The 23,151-nt window shown below is 48.0% G+C and overlaps 1 protein-coding gene across 2 annotated transcripts in view; it reads right to left on the reverse strand.

The window, feature by feature from the left end:
* Positions 1-3,890: 3,890 nt before the first annotated feature.
* Positions 3,891-23,151, reverse strand: part of PKHD1L1 (PKHD1 like 1) — a 278,999-nt gene continuing 259,738 nt past the window's right edge. Inside the window, exons 74-78 of one of the 2 annotated variants that reach the window (XM_075352949.1) lie at positions 22,029-22,180; positions 20,950-21,099; positions 18,074-18,230; positions 8,283-8,522; positions 3,891-4,473 (exon numbers count right to left, since the gene is read on the reverse strand). In XM_075352949.1, coding sequence (XP_075209064.1) covers positions 8,299-8,522; positions 18,074-18,230; positions 20,950-21,099; positions 22,029-22,180 — 683 coding nt within the window. In that variant the 3' untranslated portion in view covers positions 3,891-4,473; positions 8,283-8,298. Of the gene's footprint in view, positions 4,474-8,282; positions 8,523-18,073; positions 18,231-20,949; positions 21,100-22,028; positions 22,181-23,151 lie in introns of those variants that run through there. The other variant, XM_075352950.1, reaches the window with a different exon arrangement.

Below are 23,151 nucleotides of genomic sequence, written 5' to 3' on the forward strand. Positions count from 1 at the left end.
CCTCTTTTTGTGTTGGTCCAACTCTTGTGTTTCTTATGCTCTGCCTTCCTGTTTCACTTCCATTTAAGTGTGTGCACTTTCTCATTTGGTTTTCCAAATCACATTTTGGGAGGGACTATTTATACTTACTACTCACATGCCTCAGTGCTGACTATACAGTACAGACCAAAAGTTTGGACACACCTTCTCATTCAAAGAGTTTTCTTTATTTTCATGACTCTGAAAATTGTAGATTCACATTGAAGGTATCACAACTATGAATTAACACATGTGGAGTGAAATACTTAACAAAGAAGTGTGAAAAAACTGAAAATATGTCTTATATTCTAGGTTCTTCAAAGTAGCCACCTTTTGCTTTGATTACTGCTTTGCACACTCTTGGCAATCTCTTGATGAGCTTCAAGAGGTAGTCACCGGAAATGGTTTTCCAACATTCTTGAAGGAGTTCCCAGAGATGCTTAGCACTTGTTGGCCCTTTTGCCTTCACTCTGCGGTCCATCTCACCCCAAACCATCTCGATTGGGTTCAGGTCTGGTGACTGTGGAGGCCAGGTCATCTGGCGTAGCACCCCATCACTCTCCTTCTTAGTCAAATAGCCCTTACACAGCCTGGAGGTGTGTTTGGGGTCAATGTCCTGTTGAAAAATAAATGATGGTCCAACTAAACGCAAACCGGATGGCATAGCATGCCGCTGCAAGATGCTGTGGTAGCCATGATGATTCAGTATGCCTTCAATTTTGAATAAATCCCCAACAGTGTCACCAGCAAAGCACCCCCACACCATCACACCACCTCCTCCATGCTTCACGGTGGGAACCAGCCATGTAGAGTCCAACCATTCACCTTTTCTGTGTCGCACAAAGACGCAGTGGTTGGATCCAAAGATATCACATTTGGACTCATCAGACCAAAGCACAGATTTCCACTGGTCTAATGTCCATTCCTTGTGTTCTTTAGCCCAAACAAGTCTCTGATGCTTGTTGCCTGTCCATAGCAGTGGCTTCCTAGCAGCTGTTTTACCATGAAGGCCTGCTGCACAAATTCTCCTCTTAACAGTTGTTCTAGAGATGTGTTTGCTGCTAGAACTCTGTGTGGCACTGACCTAGTCTCTAATCTGAGCTGCTGTTAACCTGCAATTTCTGAGGCTGGTGACTCGGATAAACTTATCCTCCGCAGCAGAGGTGACCCTTGGGCTTCCTTTCCTGGGGCGGTCCTCATGTGAGCCAGTTTCTTTGTAGCGTTTGATGGTTTTTGCAAGTGCACTTGGGGACACTTTCAAAGTTTTCCCAATTTTTTGGACTGACTGACCTTCATTTCTTAAAGTAATGATGGCCATTCGTTTTTCTTTACTTAGAATTTGTATTATGGCAAGAAAAAAGCAGCTAACAGTCTATTCAGTAGGACTATCAGCTGTGTATCCACCAGACTTCTGCACAACACAACTGATGGTCCCAACCCCATTTATAAGGCAAGAAATCACACTTATTAAACCTGACAGGGCACACCTGTGAAGTGAAAACCATTTCCGGTGACTACCGCTTGAAGCTCATCAAGAGAATTTCAAGAGTGAGCAGTAATCAAAGCAAAAGGCGGCTACTTTGAAGAACCTAGAATATTAGACATATTTCCAGTTGTTTCACACTTTTTTGTTAAGTATTCCATTCCACATGTGTTAATTCATAGTTTTATGCCTTCAATGTCAATCTACAATTTTCAGAGACATGAAAATAAAGAAAACTCTTCGAATGAGAAGGTGTGTCCAAACCTTTGGTCTGTACTGTATTTCTGGATGGATGGTTCTCTGGAGTCCCAGTTCCTCGGCTAAGATGTTTTCACTAAGACATTTCTATTGCTATTCCTTGCAGTTTGTTTGTGTGAATCCCTCCCCAGTTATCTCCTAGTTTGTTTCATTCAGATTTGGGAAGGTTTCCATGTATTCTGTTATTTATATTGTACATTCTCACTTCTCGTTCCCCAGCTGCTCCGATCTCCTCAGTGTGTCTACTGCTGTATCTCTGACCTCACTGCAGGCGCGCAGTGATGATGTCACCACGCTCCGCTGCTGATCTGTCAGAGTGCCGACAGACACAGCTGGTAGAATGATGAGAGGGAGCGCGCCGCTCCATCTCATCATTGCTCTCAATTTTATTGGCAACTGTGATGCTGATACAATTGAAAGCGTGATCCTTGGCGGGGGGGAGGCCCCCCTGACTAGCGATACATCATTCCTGCCACCGCAGTGGTCCACCCCGGCAGCCCAGGGCCCCAGCATTTGACCGGGTTTGCCGGGTGCTGAAGCCGGCCCTGTGTGTGTATGTGCGATCTGATATGTGTGAGTGTGCAATATGATTGTGTGTGCGATCTGATGTATGTGCAGTCTGATGTGTGTGTGGTATTTTGTGTGTGTGATTGTGTCCACCAGAAGCAGGGGAGGATTGTGTGGAAGATACCTGCTGGGAGCACCCACTAAAGATCGCAGGAAGACCTAGGAGCGATGCAGATATCTGTAACGTCCTGGATGTGGATTCACTGGGCCGTGCACCGGACTCCCCCAGAAAGGCAACTCGGAGCTAACCCCTATACAGGGACTGTCCGCTCACTCTGCCAGAGGGCCTAGATGCACGGTAGCCAGAACAAGGGAAGTACGGAGTCTGAGTCCTACAGAAGTCTACTAGAGTCCAACGGGAACCGTAGGCAGGACGGATGACTGGGACTGGGTACAGGTGCCGAGAAGGAATAGCAGACAGGATCCGGATCCAGACGAGACGTGCAGAGTGAGGTAACCAGGAATCGGTGACATGAATGAACTGACAGATGATGGCAGGATCCACAGCAGACAGTCACGGGACACTTCATGGGGGCTCTGCAATCGGGACAATGTCAGGGCGGTAGTCAGGCACTGAGGAAGAGACAGAGTTAATCTAGAGACAAAGTACAAAAGGACCTGAACACCTAGCTATGGGAACACGTTGAACAGTCAATGCCCACCTGGAAGAGGAAGTCTTATATACCCTGTACCTGTATTAGCCATATCCTGTTTCTGGGACGCTGGCCCTTTAAGAGGAGGTGAGCAAGCGCGCACCCTAATGCGCATGCACGAGGCCCGAGTACTGGAGGCCAGAACAGGAAGCGGCAGGGGAAGATGCAAGAGATGCAGGGGAGCCAGGCAGAGGATCCGGAGACGCAGGGGGACACCGAGACCGACGGACGGACGGGACAGGAGACGCACAGGAGAGGGAATGAGAGGGACCGCCGCGGGCAGGAGAACCGGAGACCGGAGTGGTGAGTGACAGGCGGCAACGGGACCCGGGGAGCGTGACAATATCCAGGGTCAAGTAAGTATGAGTCTCCTGGGAAGGCGGGTCTGCTTTTTTGGGGGGGGTAACCTTACTCCCCCAACATTGTTTTCCCGAGAATAAGCCCTACCCCAAAAATACGTACTAGTGCATTTTTTGGGACAAAAAAATAATAAGATATTGTCTTATTATTGGGAAAACACGGTAACAGTAAGGTATTAGAAAAGTAGCAAACAGCTATCGAACAAAATAGAACATCGCCAATTTTTGATAAAAGTGCTCGGAAATCCGAACCCGAGCCAAACCGACCATTGCTCGAACCAAATTTGAAATTGACGAACCTTTTCCAAACAAGTTTGTTAATCTCTACATATAAGGACATCCTAAGCTTTGGACAGATAAACTAACATCTCACATAAGTGGAGTCACTTTATAAAATACTGAGAATCCATAACAGATTCTGGCCTTTTAGTTAACATATGTTACCTAATTTAAAATTGATGAGTGTTAGGAGGGACATGTATGAATAGCGATGTAGGATGTGCTTACGGTTCAATAAAAATGGAGCAAATTGTAATTCAAATAAATGCTATAAGTTTATTTGTTTCACAGATGTTTTGTCAAAAACAGTTTCTATTTGCAATTCAAGCGTAAACTAACATAATAATGCTGAAACTGTTGAGGAGCGAATACATTTCCAGTAACTATGCTAGCATAAAGACTATAGCTACTACATTCAGGAGGTGTCCAGATCTTCTCCCATCCATGAGCTTAGTGACCAGTCATTTGGGTGGTAAAGGTGGTCGTCTAGTTGCTGATAAAGATATGGGTCATAAATCTTGACAGAACCCAAAAATCAGTTTTCCATTGCGTGTCGAAGTTTCTTGATAAATAAATAACTTTGGTGATGTCTGAAAGATTCCACCACCGCTAAAATTTTACTGGAGTTTTTAAAATATTTGACAAAATTATTGAGGCCCGATCCTACAGGATCCTGAAACTCTCCTAAGAAGATGGGAATGTTTTACTTCTTTTGATTCAGTTTTTAATTACAGACAGAAGTGGCACTGATTAAATTACAGCACATATACAGCAAATATTACAAGTTTAGGCTTAAAAAAAAAATCAGAAATGTCCCCAAAGATTATCAAGTCCAATCTTCTGGAAATCTTCTCATCTGTAGAAACAGAAAGATGTAGATGGTGAGAATGTCATCTCCATGCTGTTGTCCTGCCCTATTGTTAAGGCGGCGTTACACGCTACGATATATCGAGCGATCGCATGAGCGATCGCACCCGCCCCCGTCATTTGTGCGTCATGGGCAATTATTTGCCCGTGGCACACAATGTCGTTAACCCCGTCACACGTACTTACCTCCCTCCCACGAACATCCTCTTCCTGAAGAGGGAGGGACGTTCGGCGTCACAGCGACGTCACTAAGTGGCCGCCCAATAGAAGCGGAGGGGCGGAGATGAGCGGGACGTAACATCCCGCCCACCTCCTTCCTTCCTCATTGCCGGCGGGATGCAGGTACGGTGCTGTTCATCGTTCCCAGGGTGTCACACGTAGCGATGTGTGCTGCCTTAGGAACGACGAACAACCGGCGCGCAGAAGGAGGAACGACATTATGAAAATGAACGACGTGTCAACGATCAACGATAAGGTGAGTATTTTTAATCGTTAACAGTCGTTCGGAGGTGTCACACACTACGACATCTCTAACGATGCCGGATGTGCGTCACGAATTCCGTATCCCCGACGACAGATCGCACGATATAGCGTAGTGTGTAACACCGCCTTTAGATCTTCATTGATATAAAAAACATGTTATTTAGTAATTCCTGTACATTATTTCCTAATAAACAATTCTAGCCTGTTAAAAAGCAAATCTACAACGTAGGACTGGTTCACTCGCTGCATTTTTGCGCTGTGCTTTTTTCAAGAATAAGGAGGAACGGTTCTCCTTGTTCCTCTTGGATAAATGTGCAAATAGCCTCTTCAAAAGGAAGGGGACTTGATGTCTGTTGCCTCTTATTGGATGTAGCAATTCCAAAAGTCAATATTGACCCTTTAACAAAAATTGCCACTTGACTTAACAAGCCGAACCAGAAACTCTATTTGCAAACAAGTGTTTTGGGATATTGCCCCTGCTCAGTGCAAATCAGGAGATCAGATTTGCTAAGTATGAGGCCTTGACTATGGGTCTAAGGGGTGCTTCACACACAGCGAGCTCATTGCCGAGATCGCTGCTGAGTCACGCTTTTTGTGACGCAGCAGTGACCTCATTAGCGATCTCGCTGTGTGTGACAATGAGCAGCGATCTGGCCCCTGCTGCGAGAGCGCTGCTCGTTACACACAGCCCTGGTTCGTTTTCTTCAAAGGCGCTCTCCCACTGTGACACACAGATCGCTGTGTGTGACAGCGAGAGAGCGACAAATGAAGCGAGCAGGGAGCAGGAGCCGGCGTCTGGCAGCTGAGGTAAGCTGTATCCAAGATAAACATCGGGTAACCAAGGTGGTTACCCGATATTTACCTTAGTTACCAGCCTCTGCAGCTAGCTCTCACGCTGCCTGTGCTGCCGGCTCCGGCTCTCTGCACATGTAGCTGCTGTACACATCGGGTTAATTAACCCGATGTGTACAGCAGCTAGGAGAGCAAGGAGCCAGCGCTAAGCAGTGTGCGCGGCTCCCTGCTCTCTGCACATGTAGCTGCATTACACATCGGGTTAATTAACCCGATGTGTACTGTAGCTAGGAGAGCAAGGAGCCAGCGCTCAGTGTGCGCGGCTCCCTGCTCCCTGCACACACAGCTAAGCGGTGTGCGCTGGTAACTAATGTAAACATCGGGTAACCATACCCGATGTTTACCTTAGTTACCAGTCTCCGCAGCTTCCAGACGGCGGCTCCGTGCAAGCGCAGCGTCGCTTGCACGTCGCTGCTGGCTGGGGGCTGTTCACTGGTCGCTGGTGAGATCTGCCTGTTTGACAGCTCACCAGCGACCATGTAGCGATGCAGCAGCGATCCTGACCAGGTCAGATCGCTGGTCGGATCGCTGCTGCATCGCTAAGTGTGAAGGTACCCTAAGTGGGGACGTGTCTCCTCGTGGAGAGTGCCAAGCCAGCATAAAGAGACTTATTGGCCATGAAATACCCCAAGTCATAGGTCTCTCACCTAGCCAAATCAGATCTCCTGCTTTACACATAACTAAAGTGGCTTTCTGCTTTGGATAATTCCTATTTGTTAGACGAGTCCCTTGACAAGAAGCCGATCACATAGTGCTCACTGCTTGTAAAAAACAGTTACGTTTCTCTATAATGCCTCCTCAATAGAATTGAAGTATTACATCACGGGTCTTAAACACGTGGGCCGTGGGTCGCATACGTCCCTCTGGCACCGTAGACCCCTTGACCATCGCGGCCCTGTCCAGGGGGGCCACCAGGGTCAGGTCTTTATTTAATTGGACATAATAATTCAAGGTAGGGACAAAGATTGGGCACATTACTACAAGAAGGGGACAAGGCTGGGGACATTACTACAAAAGGTGGACCAGGATTGGGACTTAGCTATAAGAAGGAGACCAGGATAGGGAAATTACTACAAGAAGGGGACCCGTATGCGGCCATTAATACAAGGAGGGGACCAGGATAGGGCCATTAATACAAGAGGACAAGGATGGGGTCATTACTACAAGCTGGGGACCAGGAAGGACACATTACTACAAGGGGACCAGGATGGGGACATAACTATAAGAAGGAGACCAGGATAGGGAAATTACTACAAGAAGGGGACCCGTATGCGGCCATTAATACAAGGAGGGGACCAGGATAGGGCCATTAATACAAGAAGAGGACAAGGATGGGGTCATTACTACAAGCTGGGGACCAGGATGAGCACATTACTACAAGGGGACCAGGATGCGGACATTACTACAAGAGGTGGACCAGGATGGGGACATAACTATAAGAAGGGGACCTGGATAGGGACATTAGTAAAAGAGGGGGACCAGGATGGGGCCATTAATACAAGAAGGTGACCAGGATGGGGACATTACTACAAGAAGTTGGCCAGAATTACTCTATATTGATGATTATAAGACAATATTTCTGGATGTTGACAATTGCGGGGGAAACATTGTAAAAATGTAAAAATATCAAAATAAAGCATCAAAAAATATTTTCTTACTAAAATACTGTTTTATATATAAACTAAAGTATACAAAAAGTTCACATTTGTTATCGCCACATACATAATGAAAATAAAAGAAAATAAATAAAATAAATATGCCAAAATTGTTAAAAAATATTATTAAAAAGGGTATATAGAAAAAAAAATATGGTGTCACTAAAAATGTCACTTTGCGGCTCCCCAAATTCCATTTTTTTTCTGTGTGTGGCCTTATAACCAGCCGAGTTTGAGACCGCTGCAGTACACAGTGCTAATTTATGTAAAAGAGAGTTGTTTGCATAATGCCGGACTGGACAGGTCGATCAGAGAGAGAGGCACTCTTAAGGTACCGTCACACATAACGAGATTGCTAGCGAGATCGCTGCTGAGTCACGGTTTCTGTGACGCAGTAGCGATCCCTTTAGCGATCTCGTTATGTGTGACATCTACCAGCGATCAGGCCCCTGCTGTGAGGTCTCTAGTCGTTGCAGAATGGTCCAGGCCATTTTCTTCAAAGGCGATATCCTGCTGGGCAGGACACATCGCTGTGTTTGACAGGGTCACAGTGACTGCGGAGATCGTTATTCAGGTCGCTACTGCGACCTGTATCATTACTGAGTCGTTGGTAAGGTCTGACTGTGTGACATCTCCCCAGCGACTTACCAGCGACTTGCCAGCAATCACTATCAGGTCGCATCGTTTTTGGGATCGCTGGTAAGTCGTTGTGTGTGACTGGGCCTTTACACTTCCATTAATAGATGAAGATCTTGAACAAAGGACCCCCTGACAGTCCTTCCCCCAGATTCACAAATATAAAGCTTACATTGCTGTATCCGTCTTTATAAGGTCTCCATTAATAGATTCACAGTAATCAATGTGATGGCCAAAGTTAACAATGCCTGGAATGGACTGAACATGGCGATCGCAGCATCTCCATCCGTGTTAGGAGTGGTTGCGGTGGTTGTGACGTTACTGGTGGCTGTGGTTGTTACAGTTCTTACATCAAATGACCTGCTCTGCGCATAGACATTGTTTAGCACAAATTCAAGCTTGTATCCACTTCCTGGAATAAAGGTCACAAAATTAGTTTTTTCCCCTTTTGTTGTCAAATATAAACATTTTTCAATTATTGCCCCAAAACGTAATATTCCTGAAACAGTATATCACCTAGACACTATTTATATATCTCAGAGAATAAGTGAAAGGGGCACCAGAGCCCATTACTTAGTGAGGGTCTTGGCTCTTAAAGGTCTGATATGGCTGATAACTGATAACATCTTCTGATGTGCCTCAAAGTTAAAATTATCACCTAAAGTTAAGCCCATCACAGGATACCCTGTTAGGAATAAGCTGTCCTTTGTGAGGGGACTTTTAAGTGTTTCCATCACCGGACGTGGTGTAGGAGGTGGCCAGATTGCCCCATTCTTAGTGCCCTTTTACATTGAGTTATTACCTACGTCCAATGGTCCAGTCGGCGCTTCGGTCCGAACCCCCCCAGCAAAACGGGTTTCGGACGCATGTGCCGACGGAGCCATTGACTATAATGGAGCAGACGAAGTCAGTGTATGCTCTGACTTTCACCATTTTCGGGCATATACGCACTCTGCAGGCAGAGACCCTAACGCAGTCTACTATGTCTGGGTATCCGCCTGCAGAAAGTGTATACACTCGAAAATGGTGCAAGACAGACCAGACGCTAACTCTGACTGCTTCATTATAGGCAGTGGCCCAATCGGCGCATGTGTCCGAAGCCCATTTTGTGTTTGGACGGAAGTGCCGACAGGACCAGTGAACGTATGTGATAATAACACAGTGTGAAACCAGCCTTACTGAGTGCGTACTGTGTTTATATATACAGTACAGACCAAACATTTGGACACACCTTCTTATTCAAAGAGTTTTCATTATTTTCATGACTCTGAAAATTGTAGATTCACATTGAAGGCATTAAAACTATGAATTAACACATATGGAATGAAATACTTAACAAAAAAAGTGTGAAACAACTGAAAATATGTCTTATATTCTAGGTTCTTCAAAGTAGCCACCTTTTGCTTTGATTACTGCTTTGCACACTCTTGGCATTCTCTTGATTAGGTTCAAGAGGTAGTCACCGGAAATGGTTTTCCAACAGTCTTGAAGGAGTTTCCAGAGATGCTTAGCACTTGTTGGCCCTTTTGCCTTCACTCTGCGGTCCAGCTCACCCCAAATCATCTCGATTGGGTTCAGGTCTTGTGACTGTGGAGGCCAGGTCATCTGGCGTAGCACCCCATCACTCTCCTTCTTAGTCAAATAGCCCTTACACAGCCTGGAGGTGTGTTTGGGGTCATTGTCCTGTTGAAAAATAAATGATGGTCTAACTAAACACAAACCAGATGGAATAGCATGCCACTGCAAGATGCTATGGTAGCCATGCTGGTTCAGTATGCCTTCAATTTTGAATAAATCCCCAACAGTGTCACTAGCAAAGCACCCCCACACCATCACACCTCCTCCTCCATGCTGCACGGTAGGAACCAGGCATGTAGAGTCCATCCGTGCATCTTTTCTGCGTCACACAAAGACACAGTGGTTGGATCCATAGATCTCAAATTTGGACTCATCAGAGCAAAGCACAGATTTCCACTGGTCTAATGTCCATTCCTTGTTTTCTTTAGCCCAAACAAGTCTCTTCTGCTTGTTGCCTGTCCTTAGCAGTGGTTTCCTAGCAGCTATTTTACCATGAATGCCTGCTGCACAAACTCTCCTCTTAACAGTTGTTCTAGAGATGTGTTTGCTACTAGAACTCTGTGTGGTATTGACCTGGTCTCTAATCTGAGCTGCTGTTAACCTGCAATTTCTGAGGCTGGTGACTCGGATAAACTTATCCTCCGCAGCAGAGGTGAATCTTGGTCTTCCTTTCCCGGGGCGGTCTTCATGTGAGCCAGTTTCTTTGTAGCGTTTGATGGTTTTTGCCACTGCACTTGGAGACACTTTCAAAGTTTTCCCAATTTTTCAGACTGACTGACCTTCATTTCTTAAAGTAATGATGGCGACTCATTTTCTTTGTCGCTCCATTGGGAGACCCAGACAATTGGGTGTATAGCTACTGCCTCCGGAGGACACACAAAGTATTACACTTAAAAGTGTAAAGCCCCTCCCCTCTGCTATACACCCTCCCGTGCATCACGGGCTCCTCAGTTTTTATGCTTTGTGCGAAGGAGGCACACATCCACGCATAGCTCCACAACTTAGTCAGCAGCAGCTGCTGACTATTTCGGATGGAAGAAAAGTGGGCCCATATAGGGCCCCCAGCATGCTCCCTTCTCACCCCACTCTGGTCGGCGGTGCTGTTAAGGTTGAGGTACCCATTGCGGGTACATAGGCAGGAGCCACATGCTGTTTTCCTTCCTCATCCCTGCAGGGCTCTGGGTGAAGTGGGATCCATAATCGGTCTCCAGACACTGGGACCGTGCTCCCTCCGCAGCCCCGGGGGAATCTGCTGGACAGGAGCTGGGTATCGTCAGGGACATGGCCCTGCTACTGTGAGGTACTCTGTGTCCCCTTGGGGACGGCGCATGGAGCACTTGTGTCATACACGCTGCAGCACTGCTGGGCGTGTTAGTGCGCCGGGACTACCGCGCTGACCGCGCTTGTTGCCGGCCGCGCTTATAACTCTAGTCCCCGGCTTCTGCGGCCTAGTACCGCATATTCCAGGTGCTCTGTGTCCCCGTTGGGACGGCGCATAAAGCACCTTGGGCCCAGACGCTGCAGCGACTGCAGCGTGCGTATGGGTCCGGGACTACCGCGCCGACCGTGCACTGCCGGCCGGCCGCGATTTTAACTTTAGTCCCCGGCTTTTGCGGCCTAGTATGGGATTCTCCCGCCCCCAGACCTGCCAGTCAGGGAAAAGGGCGGGACGGTCGGTATGACGCCGACAGTGAGGGCTGTAGTACATTGAGCTGTTCTCCGCCCCCCTCACTACCCACGCTGGGGCACCAGATTCCCGCACTTTTTTGTGACACGCCCACGCCTCCCTCCTCCTCAGAGAACGCTGTCAGCCATGTTTTTCAGCAACTTCTGGCTGCAGCTGAGGGAGACCCGGGGCAGAGAATCTGATGGCTACAAGCCACATCCGCAGCCCCTGCCGGACAGGAGACGGAGTATCGTCAGGGACATGGCCCTGCAGCTACAGGTACTCTGTGTCCCCGTTGGGACGGTGCATGAAGCACCTTGGCCTCAGACGCAGCTGCGACTGCGGTGTGCATTTTGTGTCCGGGACTACCGCGCCGACCGTGCCTGTTTGCCGGCCGCGGTTTTTACTTTAGTTCCCGGCTTTTGCGGCCTAGTGTGTTAAACTCCCGCCCCTGAGCCTGCCAGTCAGGGAGAAGGGCGGGATGGTCGGTATGTTGCCGACAGTGAGGGCTGGAGCACACCTTGCTGTCCTCCGCCCCCCCTCACTGATCACTATAGAACCGGATTACGGCAGACAGAGCCCTGCATCATAACGTACTCTATGTCCCCTGAGGGACAGTGCATGCAGCATCTGTGTTACAAACGCCGCAGCGGTTGCTGACTGGTTTGTGAGACTGGGACTACCGCGCCGACCACGCCATGTCTGCCGGCCGCGTTTTTAAATTTAGTTCCTGGCTCTTACGGCCTAGTGCCATATACTCCCGTTCTGGGGCCTGCCAGTCAGGGGTAACGACGGGACGGCCGACTGGACGTCGGCAGGGAGGGCTGGAGCATACGTTGGTATCCTCCTTCCCCCTCACTGAGCACTGGGGGGCACCAGTTTTTCAGGTGTTGTCCCCCCCTTGGTGCCGCAGTGTATATATATATATATATATATATATATATATATATATATGTTTATTTATATGGTATATGATTTCACTGTTCGGCAGCATTATTTGTTTTTGGCTGTATACCCTCAGATTACTCTGCGGACGACAGACTGTTGTCTGCTCTTAAAGAGTAAGGGTGCCATGGCACTGGCTTATTGTAACCTCTTGTGCGGCTATATTACCTGCACAGATGACAGCGACAGAGTTTGCATGATGAAAACTTCGCCGGCGTTCCCTGTCCAGGCGGCAGGGACAGAGTTACAACTTTGCTGAGAAACTCTCTGGGTCATTTTCACTATCCATGTCTCAGGCTATGGACAAATGGTCGGCTAAGAGACTAGGAGTTTGCAGTCCAGACCGGCCCCTTACACAGGCCCGGGCACTGCGGGATCGCCCCAGGCCTCTATCGGTCTGCGACGAAGCGTGTTCCTGGGGTGGCCTCTAGTTATTACGTGGTAAACTCCAGCACGAACCGCAGTCCCAGTCCGGCTAATCAGCCTTGCTTGGAATCTTCCCCGACTTCTTCAAGGGTCTCAGCTTGAGGACCCTCTAGAGGATGGGACGGAGGTCGCAACCCAGGACTCTGTCCGGACGTGGCTCTAAAAGCTTCACAGATACTGTACAGAAGCACGCCTTCCAGGACAAGCGTTTGACTGAACGCCTTATAACACACGTTGTCCCTTCCCCTCTGACGTTGTTAAGGTTTGGGCTCAGTGGCATAAGGTGCCCTCCAGTCTCTTGACTGGCGGCTAGATCAGTGGTAGCAGTGGCTGACGGGTCCACGCTCAAGAATGCCACGGACAGACGGATAGAACTCCTAATGAGAGGAACCCATAGGCGCGTCCGTTGCCGCAGCCTTTGCAGGGGCGGGCACTCCAGGCTATCTCTGCTGCTCTGTCTCACATTAATGCGGTCTGCTCCGCATTTAGCGTCTTGACGCCTCAGGCGGTGGTTTTTTCATCCTCCGCCGTGCACAGAGAACCTTTTCTGTATGGCGGTCCAGGTCAGGGCAGTGGCCCCCATGTGTCCAAGACCGATGTAGGAGACATTCTGTCTTACGGTCACAGGATAGAGCTCAGTTCTCGTCCTCCGACTAGTTGCTTCAGAGCATCTCCGTCCCCCGAGCGAGCCGATGCATTTCCAGGCGGTGAACACCAGATAGGACGGATCACTCCACCCCGTTCTGGACTTCACACTGCTCAACGGACAGAGAACCTGACGGTTCCGGATGGAATCTCTCCGCTTTGCCATCGCCTTTGATGGCCCAAGGAGGCTTCCTAGCATCAATCGACATCAGGGATGCTTATCTCCACGTGCCGATTGTACCAGGATTTCAGCGCTTCCTGCGCTTCGCCATAGGGGACGAACACCTTCAGTTCGTGGCAATAACTCTCGGCCTGGCGACAGCCCCACGGGCCTTCACCAAGGTCATGACAACGGTGGTAGCGGTCCTACACTCTCAGGGACACTCGGTGATCCTTTACTTAGACTATCTGCTGGTCAGGGCTCCCTCTCGGGTGGCATGCCAACACAGCCCGAACATTGCTCTAGAGACTCTCCAGAGATTCGGGTGGATTATCAATTTCCCAAAGTCAAGATGGACACCGGCCCAATCACTGACATATCTCAGCATGGAGTTTCATACTCTCTCAACGATAGTGAAGCTTCCGCTGGACATACAGCGTTCACTACAGACAGGGGTGCAATCGTGCCTTCGAGCCCAGTCACACCCTTTGAGGCGCCTCATACACTTCCTAGAGAAGTTGGTGGCAGCAATGGAGGCAGCTCAGTTTGCGCAGATTCATCTGCGCCCACTTCAATGGGACTTTCTCCGCAAATGGGACAGCAAATCGACGTCCCTCGACAGGAACGTTACTTCTTCTCGGGCAGCCAAGGCATCCCTTCAGTGGTGGCTTCTTCTCACTTCTTATCGAAGGAAAAATCCTTCCTGCCCCCATCCTGGGCTGTGGTCACGGCTGACGCGAGTCTGTCAGGGAGTCTTCCCCCGCCACAGGGCTCAGGGTACATGGACTCAACAGAGTCCTCCCTCCAGAGCATTGTTCCGGAGGTGAGGGCAGTGTATCTAGCCCTAAAAGCGTTCCAGCCATGGCTGAAATGCAGGCAGATCCGATTTCAGTTGGACATCGCCACGGCGGTGGCATACATCAACCACCAAGGCGGCACAAGCAGTCGGCAAGCCTTCCAGGAAGTCCGGCGGATTCTGCTGTGGGTGGAAGCCACAGCCTCCACCATCTCCGCAGTTCACATCCAGGGCGTAGAAAACTGGGAAGCAGTCTTTCTCAGTCGCCGGGCATGGACGCAGGGGAATGGTCTCTTCACCCGGACGTGTTTCAAGAGATTTGTTGCCGCTGGGTGAAGCCGAACGTCGACCTATTGGCGTCCCGGCACAACAACAAGGTCCCGGCATTCTGGCACGTTCTCAAGACCAGATTGGGCAGCATCGCCAGAGGAGGAATACGTAAGGCAGTGGAAACTGCGACCAGAGTGTTACGCAAGATCAGATCCGACTGCCGCCGCGCCATCCTCGTCACTCCAGACTGGCCGAGGAGGTCGTGGTACCCGGATCTGTGGCATCTCACGGTAGACCAACCGTGGATACTACCAGGCAGGCCAGACTTGCTATCTCAAGGGCCGTTTTTCCATCTGAATTCTGCGGCCTTCAACCTGACTGCGTAGCCTTTGAGTCCTATATCCTAGCGTCTTCAGGGTTATCTCAATAGGTCATTACCACTATGAGACACGCCAGGAAACCAACGCAAGATCTACCACAAGACGTGGAAGATCTTCTTATCCTGGTGCTCTGATCAGGGTTTTACTCTGGCCATTCGCCTTGCCCACTTTTCTGTCCTTCCTTCAATCCGGAATGGAAAAGGGGTGGTCTCTCGACTCCCTTAAGGGACAAATTTCGGCGCTTTCTGTGTTTTTTCAAGAGCGTCTAGCCAGGCTTCCTCAGGCACTCACGTTCCTGCAGGGGGTTTGCCACATAGTCCCTCCTTTCAAGCGTCGGCTAGAACCCTGGGATCGGAACAGGGTGATACCGGCTCTTCAGGAACCACCCTTCGAGCCAATGAGGGATATTTCTCTTTCACGCTTTTCGCAGAAGGTGGTCTTCCTAGTGGCAGTCACGTCACTCCGCAAGAGTGTCTGACATAACAGCACTGTCATGCAAAGCCCCCCTTCCTGGTGTTTCACCAGGACAAGGTGGTTCTGCGTCCGGTTCCGGAATTTCTCCCGAAGGTGGTATCCTCTTTTCATCTCAATCAGGATATCTTCTTACCTTCTTTTTTGTCCTCATCCAGTTCACCAATGTGAAAAGGATTTGCACTTGTTAGGTCTGGTGAGAGCACTCAGACTCTACATTTCTCGTACGGCGCCCCTACGCCTCTCGGATGCGCTCTTTGTCCTTGTCGCTGGCCAGCATAAAGGGTCGCAGGCTTACAAGTCAACTTGGCTCAGTGGATCAAGGAACCAATTCTTGAAGCCTACCGTTCTGCTGGGCTTCCGGTCCCTTCGGGGCTGGAGGCCCATTCTGCCAGAGCCGGGGGTGCGACCTGGGCATTGCTGCACCAGGCTACGGCTCAGCAGGTGTGTCAGGCGACTACCTGGTCGAGTCGGCACACTTTCACGAAGCACTATCTAGTGCATGCCTACGCTTCGGCAGATGCCAGCTTAGGTAGGCGAGTCCTTCAGGCGGCGGTTGTCCACCTGTAGGAAGGAGCCGTTTTACGGCTCTTTAACCGAGGTATTCTTTTACCCACCCAGGGACTGCTTTTGGACGTCCCAATTGTCTGGGTCTCCCAATGGAGCGACAAAGAAGAAGGGAATTTTGTTTACTTACCGTAAATTCCTTTTCTTCTAGCTCCAATTGGGAGACCCAGCACCCGCCCCTGTTCCCTTCGGGCTGTTGTTCTTGGTTATGGTTTCAGTTCTCCGAACATCCTTCGGATTGAATTTACCTTAGACCAATTTATAAGTTTCCTCCTTCTTGCTTTTGCACCAAAACTGAGGAGCCCGTGATGCACGGGAGGGTGTATAGCAGAGGGGAGGGGCTTTACACTTTTAAGTGTAATACTTTGTGTGTCCTCCGGAGGCAGAAGCTATACACCCAATTGTCTGGGTCTCCCAATTGGAGCTAGAAGAAAAGGAATTTACGGTAAGTAAACAAAATTCCCTTCTTTCTTTACTTAGCTGCTTTTTTCTTACCATAATACAAATTCTAACAGTCTATTCATTAGGACTATCAGCTGTGTATCCACCAGACTTCTGCACAACACAACTGATGGTCCAAACCCAATTTATAAGGCAAGAAATCCCACTTATTAAACCTGAGAGGGCACACCTGTGAAGTGAAAACCATTTCCGGTGACTACCTCTTGAAGCTCATCAAGAGAATGCCAAGAGCATGCAAAGCAGTAATCAAAGCAAAAGGTGGCTACTTTGAAGAACCTAGAATATAAGACATATTTTCAGTTGTTTCACACTTTTTTGTTAATTATTTCATACCACATGTGTTAATTCATAGTTTTGACGCCTTCAACGTGAATCTACAATTTTCAGAGTCATGAAAATAATGAAAACTCTTTGAATGAGAAGGTGTGTCCAAACTTTTGGACTGGTTAGGTAGACAGGCTAGGGAGAGTCAAGAGAGTTCTGCAGAGAGGTTTCTGGGGCAAATGTGCTCTGTTTCAGTGTCCACCTAGGAATTGGGAGGTCTCCTCTATTGTATCCTAAGGACACGGGTAGCCACAGAGGCAAGAGATCAGGAAGCACAGAAGTCAGACTCGGACGCTGGAGGGCTATCACCCAGGGCGAGGGCTAGACAAGAAGATACCCCATAGAACAGCGTCAGCAGAACGGGAACGCAGAAGGGAAGTGGCCGTGTTTGTCCAGGAACAGCCTATCACGAAGATTGCTCAACAAATAAAATGTTTGTGGCTAAGTTGCAAAGAAACTTTGTTTGTGATGTGTGTTACTCAACTACGTCTATGGCGTGATTGGTGGCGGATATGCTGCAGAAGATGCAAGTAAGTGTCGCACCCTCAAGCTGGGGCACAACACATGCACAACACCAGATTGAGGAAGGAGAGTGGAGCTCTGTCAGCCATCACCTGGCTCCCCCCTTCAGTGGCATCACATGAGAAATGAAGCTTTATACAGGTAGTATTAAAATTAACACACAGACAAGTTGGGTCCTCCGATAGAGGAGACAACTTTTCAAGCAGCTGCAGACAATCACTAAGCTCAGTCTTTATTGGCAGAGCTGTTGAGCTCAGTGATTGGCTGCAGTGTTGTCAACATGACATCAATGCTGCAGCCAAACAACAAAGACGGAGACACAGCTTGGCTTACCCACCTTGGGTCCCAAGCTGTTTGTTTTTTTAAAATGTAACTAGATCTATGGGAAAAAGTTTTTTGAAAAGTGACAACCCTTTTTAATGAAAATGTCCTGTTTAGTAAAGGCCCATTTACACGGGTAGATTATTGACCAATCATCTTCTATAATTAGGTTCACTCTTATTCAAAGGTCCGTGGGACGCAAAACATTGGCTGATTGGATCATCACCAAGCTCTTATAAACAGGGCAAGAACTGCCATCAATATGATATTAACAACTCTTCTGACCCATACAGCTTGTTTAGGTTCAACTTGTATATAATTGCCACTGAAAAATGAGCATGAACATGCAACTCAATGAAAAACTTTCTAATAGGATGTTTGAAAATGAGATTTCTAATGTATCCCTTCAATGACAGTATTCAGACTCTACCTGGCAGCATGAGAACAAGGTCGGTGTAGTTGGCCCAACAGCTGTCGAAGGCAATGGTCACGTTTCCATCCAGTCCATTGCTGATGATGGTGTTGTTGGCGTCTTTCAGAGTTGCTGTCAGTGTCAGTGAGCTTTTGCTTACAGAGACACAGTTCCCCTAGAAATGAAAGTTACAGGATGCATTAAAATTAGCAGAAATGGGAACATGCTACCAATTCATGCGATCCGCACTTAACCAATATTCAGAATAGTGACTGTCATCATGACTGTACAGGTCTGGTATCACAATTTTTTTCAGAAATCTATAGAAGAGAGGAGAGTAGAAAACCTGGTTTAGAAACAGCGCCACACCTGTAAATGGGCAGTGTATGGTATTGCAGCTCAATCTTACTGAAATAAGTGGGACAAGGTAAAGTTCATGCAGTTGTTAAAGGAAGGAATGTGAAGACGAAAGAAGACCATTCTCCCTACACGAGTTGGAAGGAATTGTGTCTACATCATGCATCCATACCTAATTTGACTTTGCTAACGTTACCTTGACTGCTTGTATCTCGACTTTCGGAGCAATGTTTCTGGCCAGGGCACTGTCACAGGTGTGTCGCAACAATCCTGTAGTTTCCAGCTGTAGAAGGTTGCAGCACTTGGCTACACAAGCTGCTATCTGACTTTCCCTTTTTTCCTGCTTGGGGTTTATCCCTTTCTCTTTAGGACCCTGAGGATCTCCTCACCTTTTCAGCTGTTAATCTTCAGTGCTTCCCTGTCTATTTAAATACCCTCATTCCCTCTTACTCTGTGCTGGTGATAGGTCTTATACCCTTAACAAGTCTTCAGTGCAAGCAGACGGCTTGTATACACCTGGAGAAATGTTGTTGTTGCAGTTCCTCTCTCCGAGTCATCTGGAGATGTTATTTGTTTACTTTCCGTGTGTGTATTCCATGTGTGTTCTTTAGAGCTTAGTGAGGTTGACTAAGCACTCATCCCATCCGTTTCCTAACTAGGGGCCAGTTCTAGAGTCAGTCTAAAGGGTACTTTACACACAACGATATCGCTAACGATATATCGTTGTGGTCACGGTGTTCGTGACGCACATCCGGCGCCGTTAGCGATATCGTTGTGTGTGACTAAAAGGAGCGACGATCAACGATCGCAAAAACGTCAAAAATCGTTGATCGTTGACACGTCGCTCCTTTTCATAATATCGTTGGTGGTCCATGCCGCTGGTTGTTCGTCGTTCCTGCGGCACCACACATCGCTGTGTGTGACACCACAGGAACGACGAACATCATCCTACCTGCATCCACCGGAAAGGAGGAAGGAAGGAGGTGGGCGGCATGTTCCGGCCGCTCATCTCCTCCCCTCCTCTTCTATTGGGCGGCCGTTTAGTGACATCGCTGTGACGCCGAACGCACCTCCCCCTTGAAGGAGGGATTGTTCGGCAGCAACAGCGACTTCGCTGAACAGGTATGTGCGTGTGATGCTGCCGTAGCGATCTTGTTCGCTACGGCAGCGATCACCACATATCGCACGAACGACAGGGGCGGGTGCTATCACTCGCGACATCGCTAGCAATCACTAGCGATGTTGCAGCGTGTAAAGCACCCTTATGGTCAGGTATCCTGCTCAGCGCATAGGTGCAGAACCTATCTAGGGTGGTAAGGGAAGCCAGGGACTAGAGGTAGGTTTGGTCAGGGGTCACCATCTCCCCCTTCACTAGAGACAGGGTTTCCCTTCCTTTTTGCTTGGTTCTTCACCGTACCTAGCATGACAGGCGCCTTCCAGCACAGAACTAGGTGACAGGAGAAAGCAACTTCTTTGGACTTCTAATACATTGGGCTAATCATTGGAGTTCCAAGTGGAAATTGCAGCAAGTGGAGGTAGGCATTGACGAGCTTTCTCTATACTCCTGCATGACTCAATAGCAACGGTGAACCACCTATATCGAGAGGCAACTAAAGGTGCTGTTAGAGTGCCACATACAAGAAATCTCCTTCTTAATCCTCCTTGTTATGAGATATTACTATTGTCACCAGAATTTCTGTGAGTGCAGAGTTTTACAATCCTTTCACTAAAGCTACCACTGGTATAAGAGATAGATGTAATCTTACTTTTTTTTTTTTCTCAATTTTTTAGACATTTCTGATTTTTGGGATTTTAATCACATTAAATTAAAGTCACAGATAATAGAACCTGTAACTTCTACATAAAGAAACTGTGTTGTGAGCAGTTATCTAATAGTTCTTTTAAGGACTAAAGGAGTCTACTCAGAGTCTAAAGGTTCACATTTTGGTCTCTGTTTGTCTCATTCAAGGTAAAGGAAATCTGTCAGCAGGTTTTTGCTATGTAATCAAGAGCAGCAAGATGTAGGGGCTGAGAACTTGATTACAGGGATGTGTTACGTATTATGCTGTGGGTTGCTATTTTAATAATATAGCTTATCAACAGGAGATTACCACTACAGGACTAGGTATCTCCTAGTCCTTCTGCTCTGTATAACTCCGCCCCCACCACTGATTGCCACCTTACTATGTACACTGTATATGGACAGAAAGCTGCAAATCAGTGATGTAGAAAGGGTTTACACAGCTCAGCATTCAGAGCTATGTTTGGTATGCAGATGAAAAAAGGATTTTTATCACAACTGCTGCACCCAGTAAAGTAAAGGATACATCACTGGAATCAGGGTCTCTGCCCTATCTCATGCTGTTTAGATGGGATAGCAAAAAGCTGAAGACATATTGCTTTAATGGCTCTGTTAAAGGCTTGTCTGTCTCCTATTTTTCTGAGATTCAGTTAGAAGCCATGAAAAAGGGATAAATACGTGGAGTGAACTTTACTCTATAGCGTAGGACAATTTGTGATACAAGCACAGTACTTACGTTGGAATCCACCGCCATTATAGATGGCTGCTGGGAAAGCTTTTCTCCGGGGACTCCCGCTACAGGTTGCTGGACTATTTTAAGTGCAGATACAGTAGCCAAATAACTTCCAGATGATGATTGAGTTCTGTTAACAGTCGCAGATGCCACCTGGAAGACATCACATCACCGATGACACAGGTTACTAGGTTAGTACATGATAGATGACATCATTAACAGTCCACCATTGCCACCCGCTGTCTGACACTTTCTGATAACGTATCCTCAGGACAGGAGAGGAGCACTATACTCGGCGTCACACGCTACGATATATCTAACGATATGTCGTCGGGGTCACGGAATTCGTGACGCACATCCGGCATCGTTAGAAATGTCGTACCGTGTGACACCTCCGAACGACTCTTAACGAGCAAAAATACTCACCTTATCGTTGCTCGTTGACACGTCGTTCATTTTCATAATGTCGTTCCTCCTTCTGTGCGCCGGTTGTTCGTCGTTCCCGTGGCAGCACACATCGCTACGTGTGACACCCCGGGAACAACGAACACAGCTTACCTGCGTCCCGCCGGCAATGAGGAAGGAAGGAAGTGGGCGGGATGTTACATCCGCTTCTATTGGGCGGCCGCTGTGTGACGTCGCGGTGACGCTAAATGTCCCTCCCTCTTCAGGAAGTGGATGTTCACCACCCACAGCGAGGTCGTTTGGAAGGTAAGTTCGTGTGACGGGGGGTTACAACATTGTGCGACACGGGCAACAAATTGCCCGTGCCGCACAAAAGATGGGGGCGGGTGCGATCGTAAATGCGATCGCACTATAAATTGTAACGTGTAAAGCAGGCTTAATAGGTGTCATACGCTGCGATGTCGCTAACGGCGCCGGATGTGTGTCACAAACACCGTGACCCCGACGATAATACGTTAGCGATATCGTAGCGTGTAAAGCCCGCTTAAGTGGCCAAAAACGTACCCACAAGTGTGTGAAATTTTGGTAGCATGATATCTAATTCCTTCAGTCTACACTGCAAACAATCCCGTATGTATGAGGTGAAATGATCTGAAAATACAACAGGGAGTAGGTACCTGACTCCAGGCCGGATCACTAGGAGTTGGAACCGGATCAGAAACTGACAATGACGACACAGTGATGTTCAACTGAGAGCTGAGACTTCCATTAATGGTGGCAGAAGCCAGGTTTTTACTCATATCCTGGAAATCTGCGTATGTCAGTGCACCTAAATAGGAAATCCAAATTAGCAGAAAATCATTACTGGAAATACCACAATGTGTGAAGGTAAACTTCAAAAACAGGAAGAAGTAGAGAGGATTTATCAAGACTGGTGTTTCATAGTGTCACTCTAAGGCCAGAGTCACACTTGGAAGTGACTCGCACGAGTCTCACATCGGCATCACCAGACACAGTCTGACGCTCTCCGTCTCAGCTGCATAGAAACACATGCAGCAGACCCACTCCTCTCTAGAGAGTGTGCAACCATGCCAGGTAATGCCGATGCGTGACTCGTGCTAGTGACTCGCAAGTGTGACTCCGGCCTTAAAGGGAACCTGTCATGCGCAATATGCACCAAGAACCACAAGCAGTTCTGGGTGCATATTTCTAATCCCTGCCTAACTGTCCCTGTATCTAGTAACATACATAAAGAGATCTTTAAAAAAAAGTATTTCTAAAGATCCTTTATGATATGCTAATGAGCGTAGGGACTAGCTGCAAGGGCGTTATTTCCCCCGACTAGTTTTAGTATGTTAGCATGCCCACAGGGAGTGGATGGCGTCCGAGGCGTTATCCACGCCAATCAGCACAGGAAGAAGGTGAAAGGAGGGACAGGAGGCATAGATTAGGATGCCCATAGGACCGAACCGAACAATTTACATTCAGGGCGGGAGATTTTATAATTATAATTTTATATTTTGGGGGCTAGGGGTTAACATGCGCCTTCATGGAATGCACCACAGGCGCTGCTTAAGGTGCTAGTTTTAGTTTAGAAAGCCAAAATCTGGTGACAGATCTCCTTTAAGCTTCCATCTCACAGGCAGCCCATGAGGGGGGAAGGGCAGTACAGCGGAGCTGACAGCATCATGAAAAGATGACTGCTGCTGCAAATGTGTTTGTAGTAAAACAATGTTTAGTTCTGCTGTAATGAGTTAAGCCTGCTTTACACGGTACGATCGATTGTGCGATTTCACGATC

This window comes from Anomaloglossus baeobatrachus, chromosome 6 (assembly GCF_048569485.1).
Source record: "Anomaloglossus baeobatrachus isolate aAnoBae1 chromosome 6, aAnoBae1.hap1, whole genome shotgun sequence".
Lineage (NCBI taxonomy): Eukaryota > Metazoa > Chordata > Amphibia > Anura > Aromobatidae > Anomaloglossus > Anomaloglossus baeobatrachus.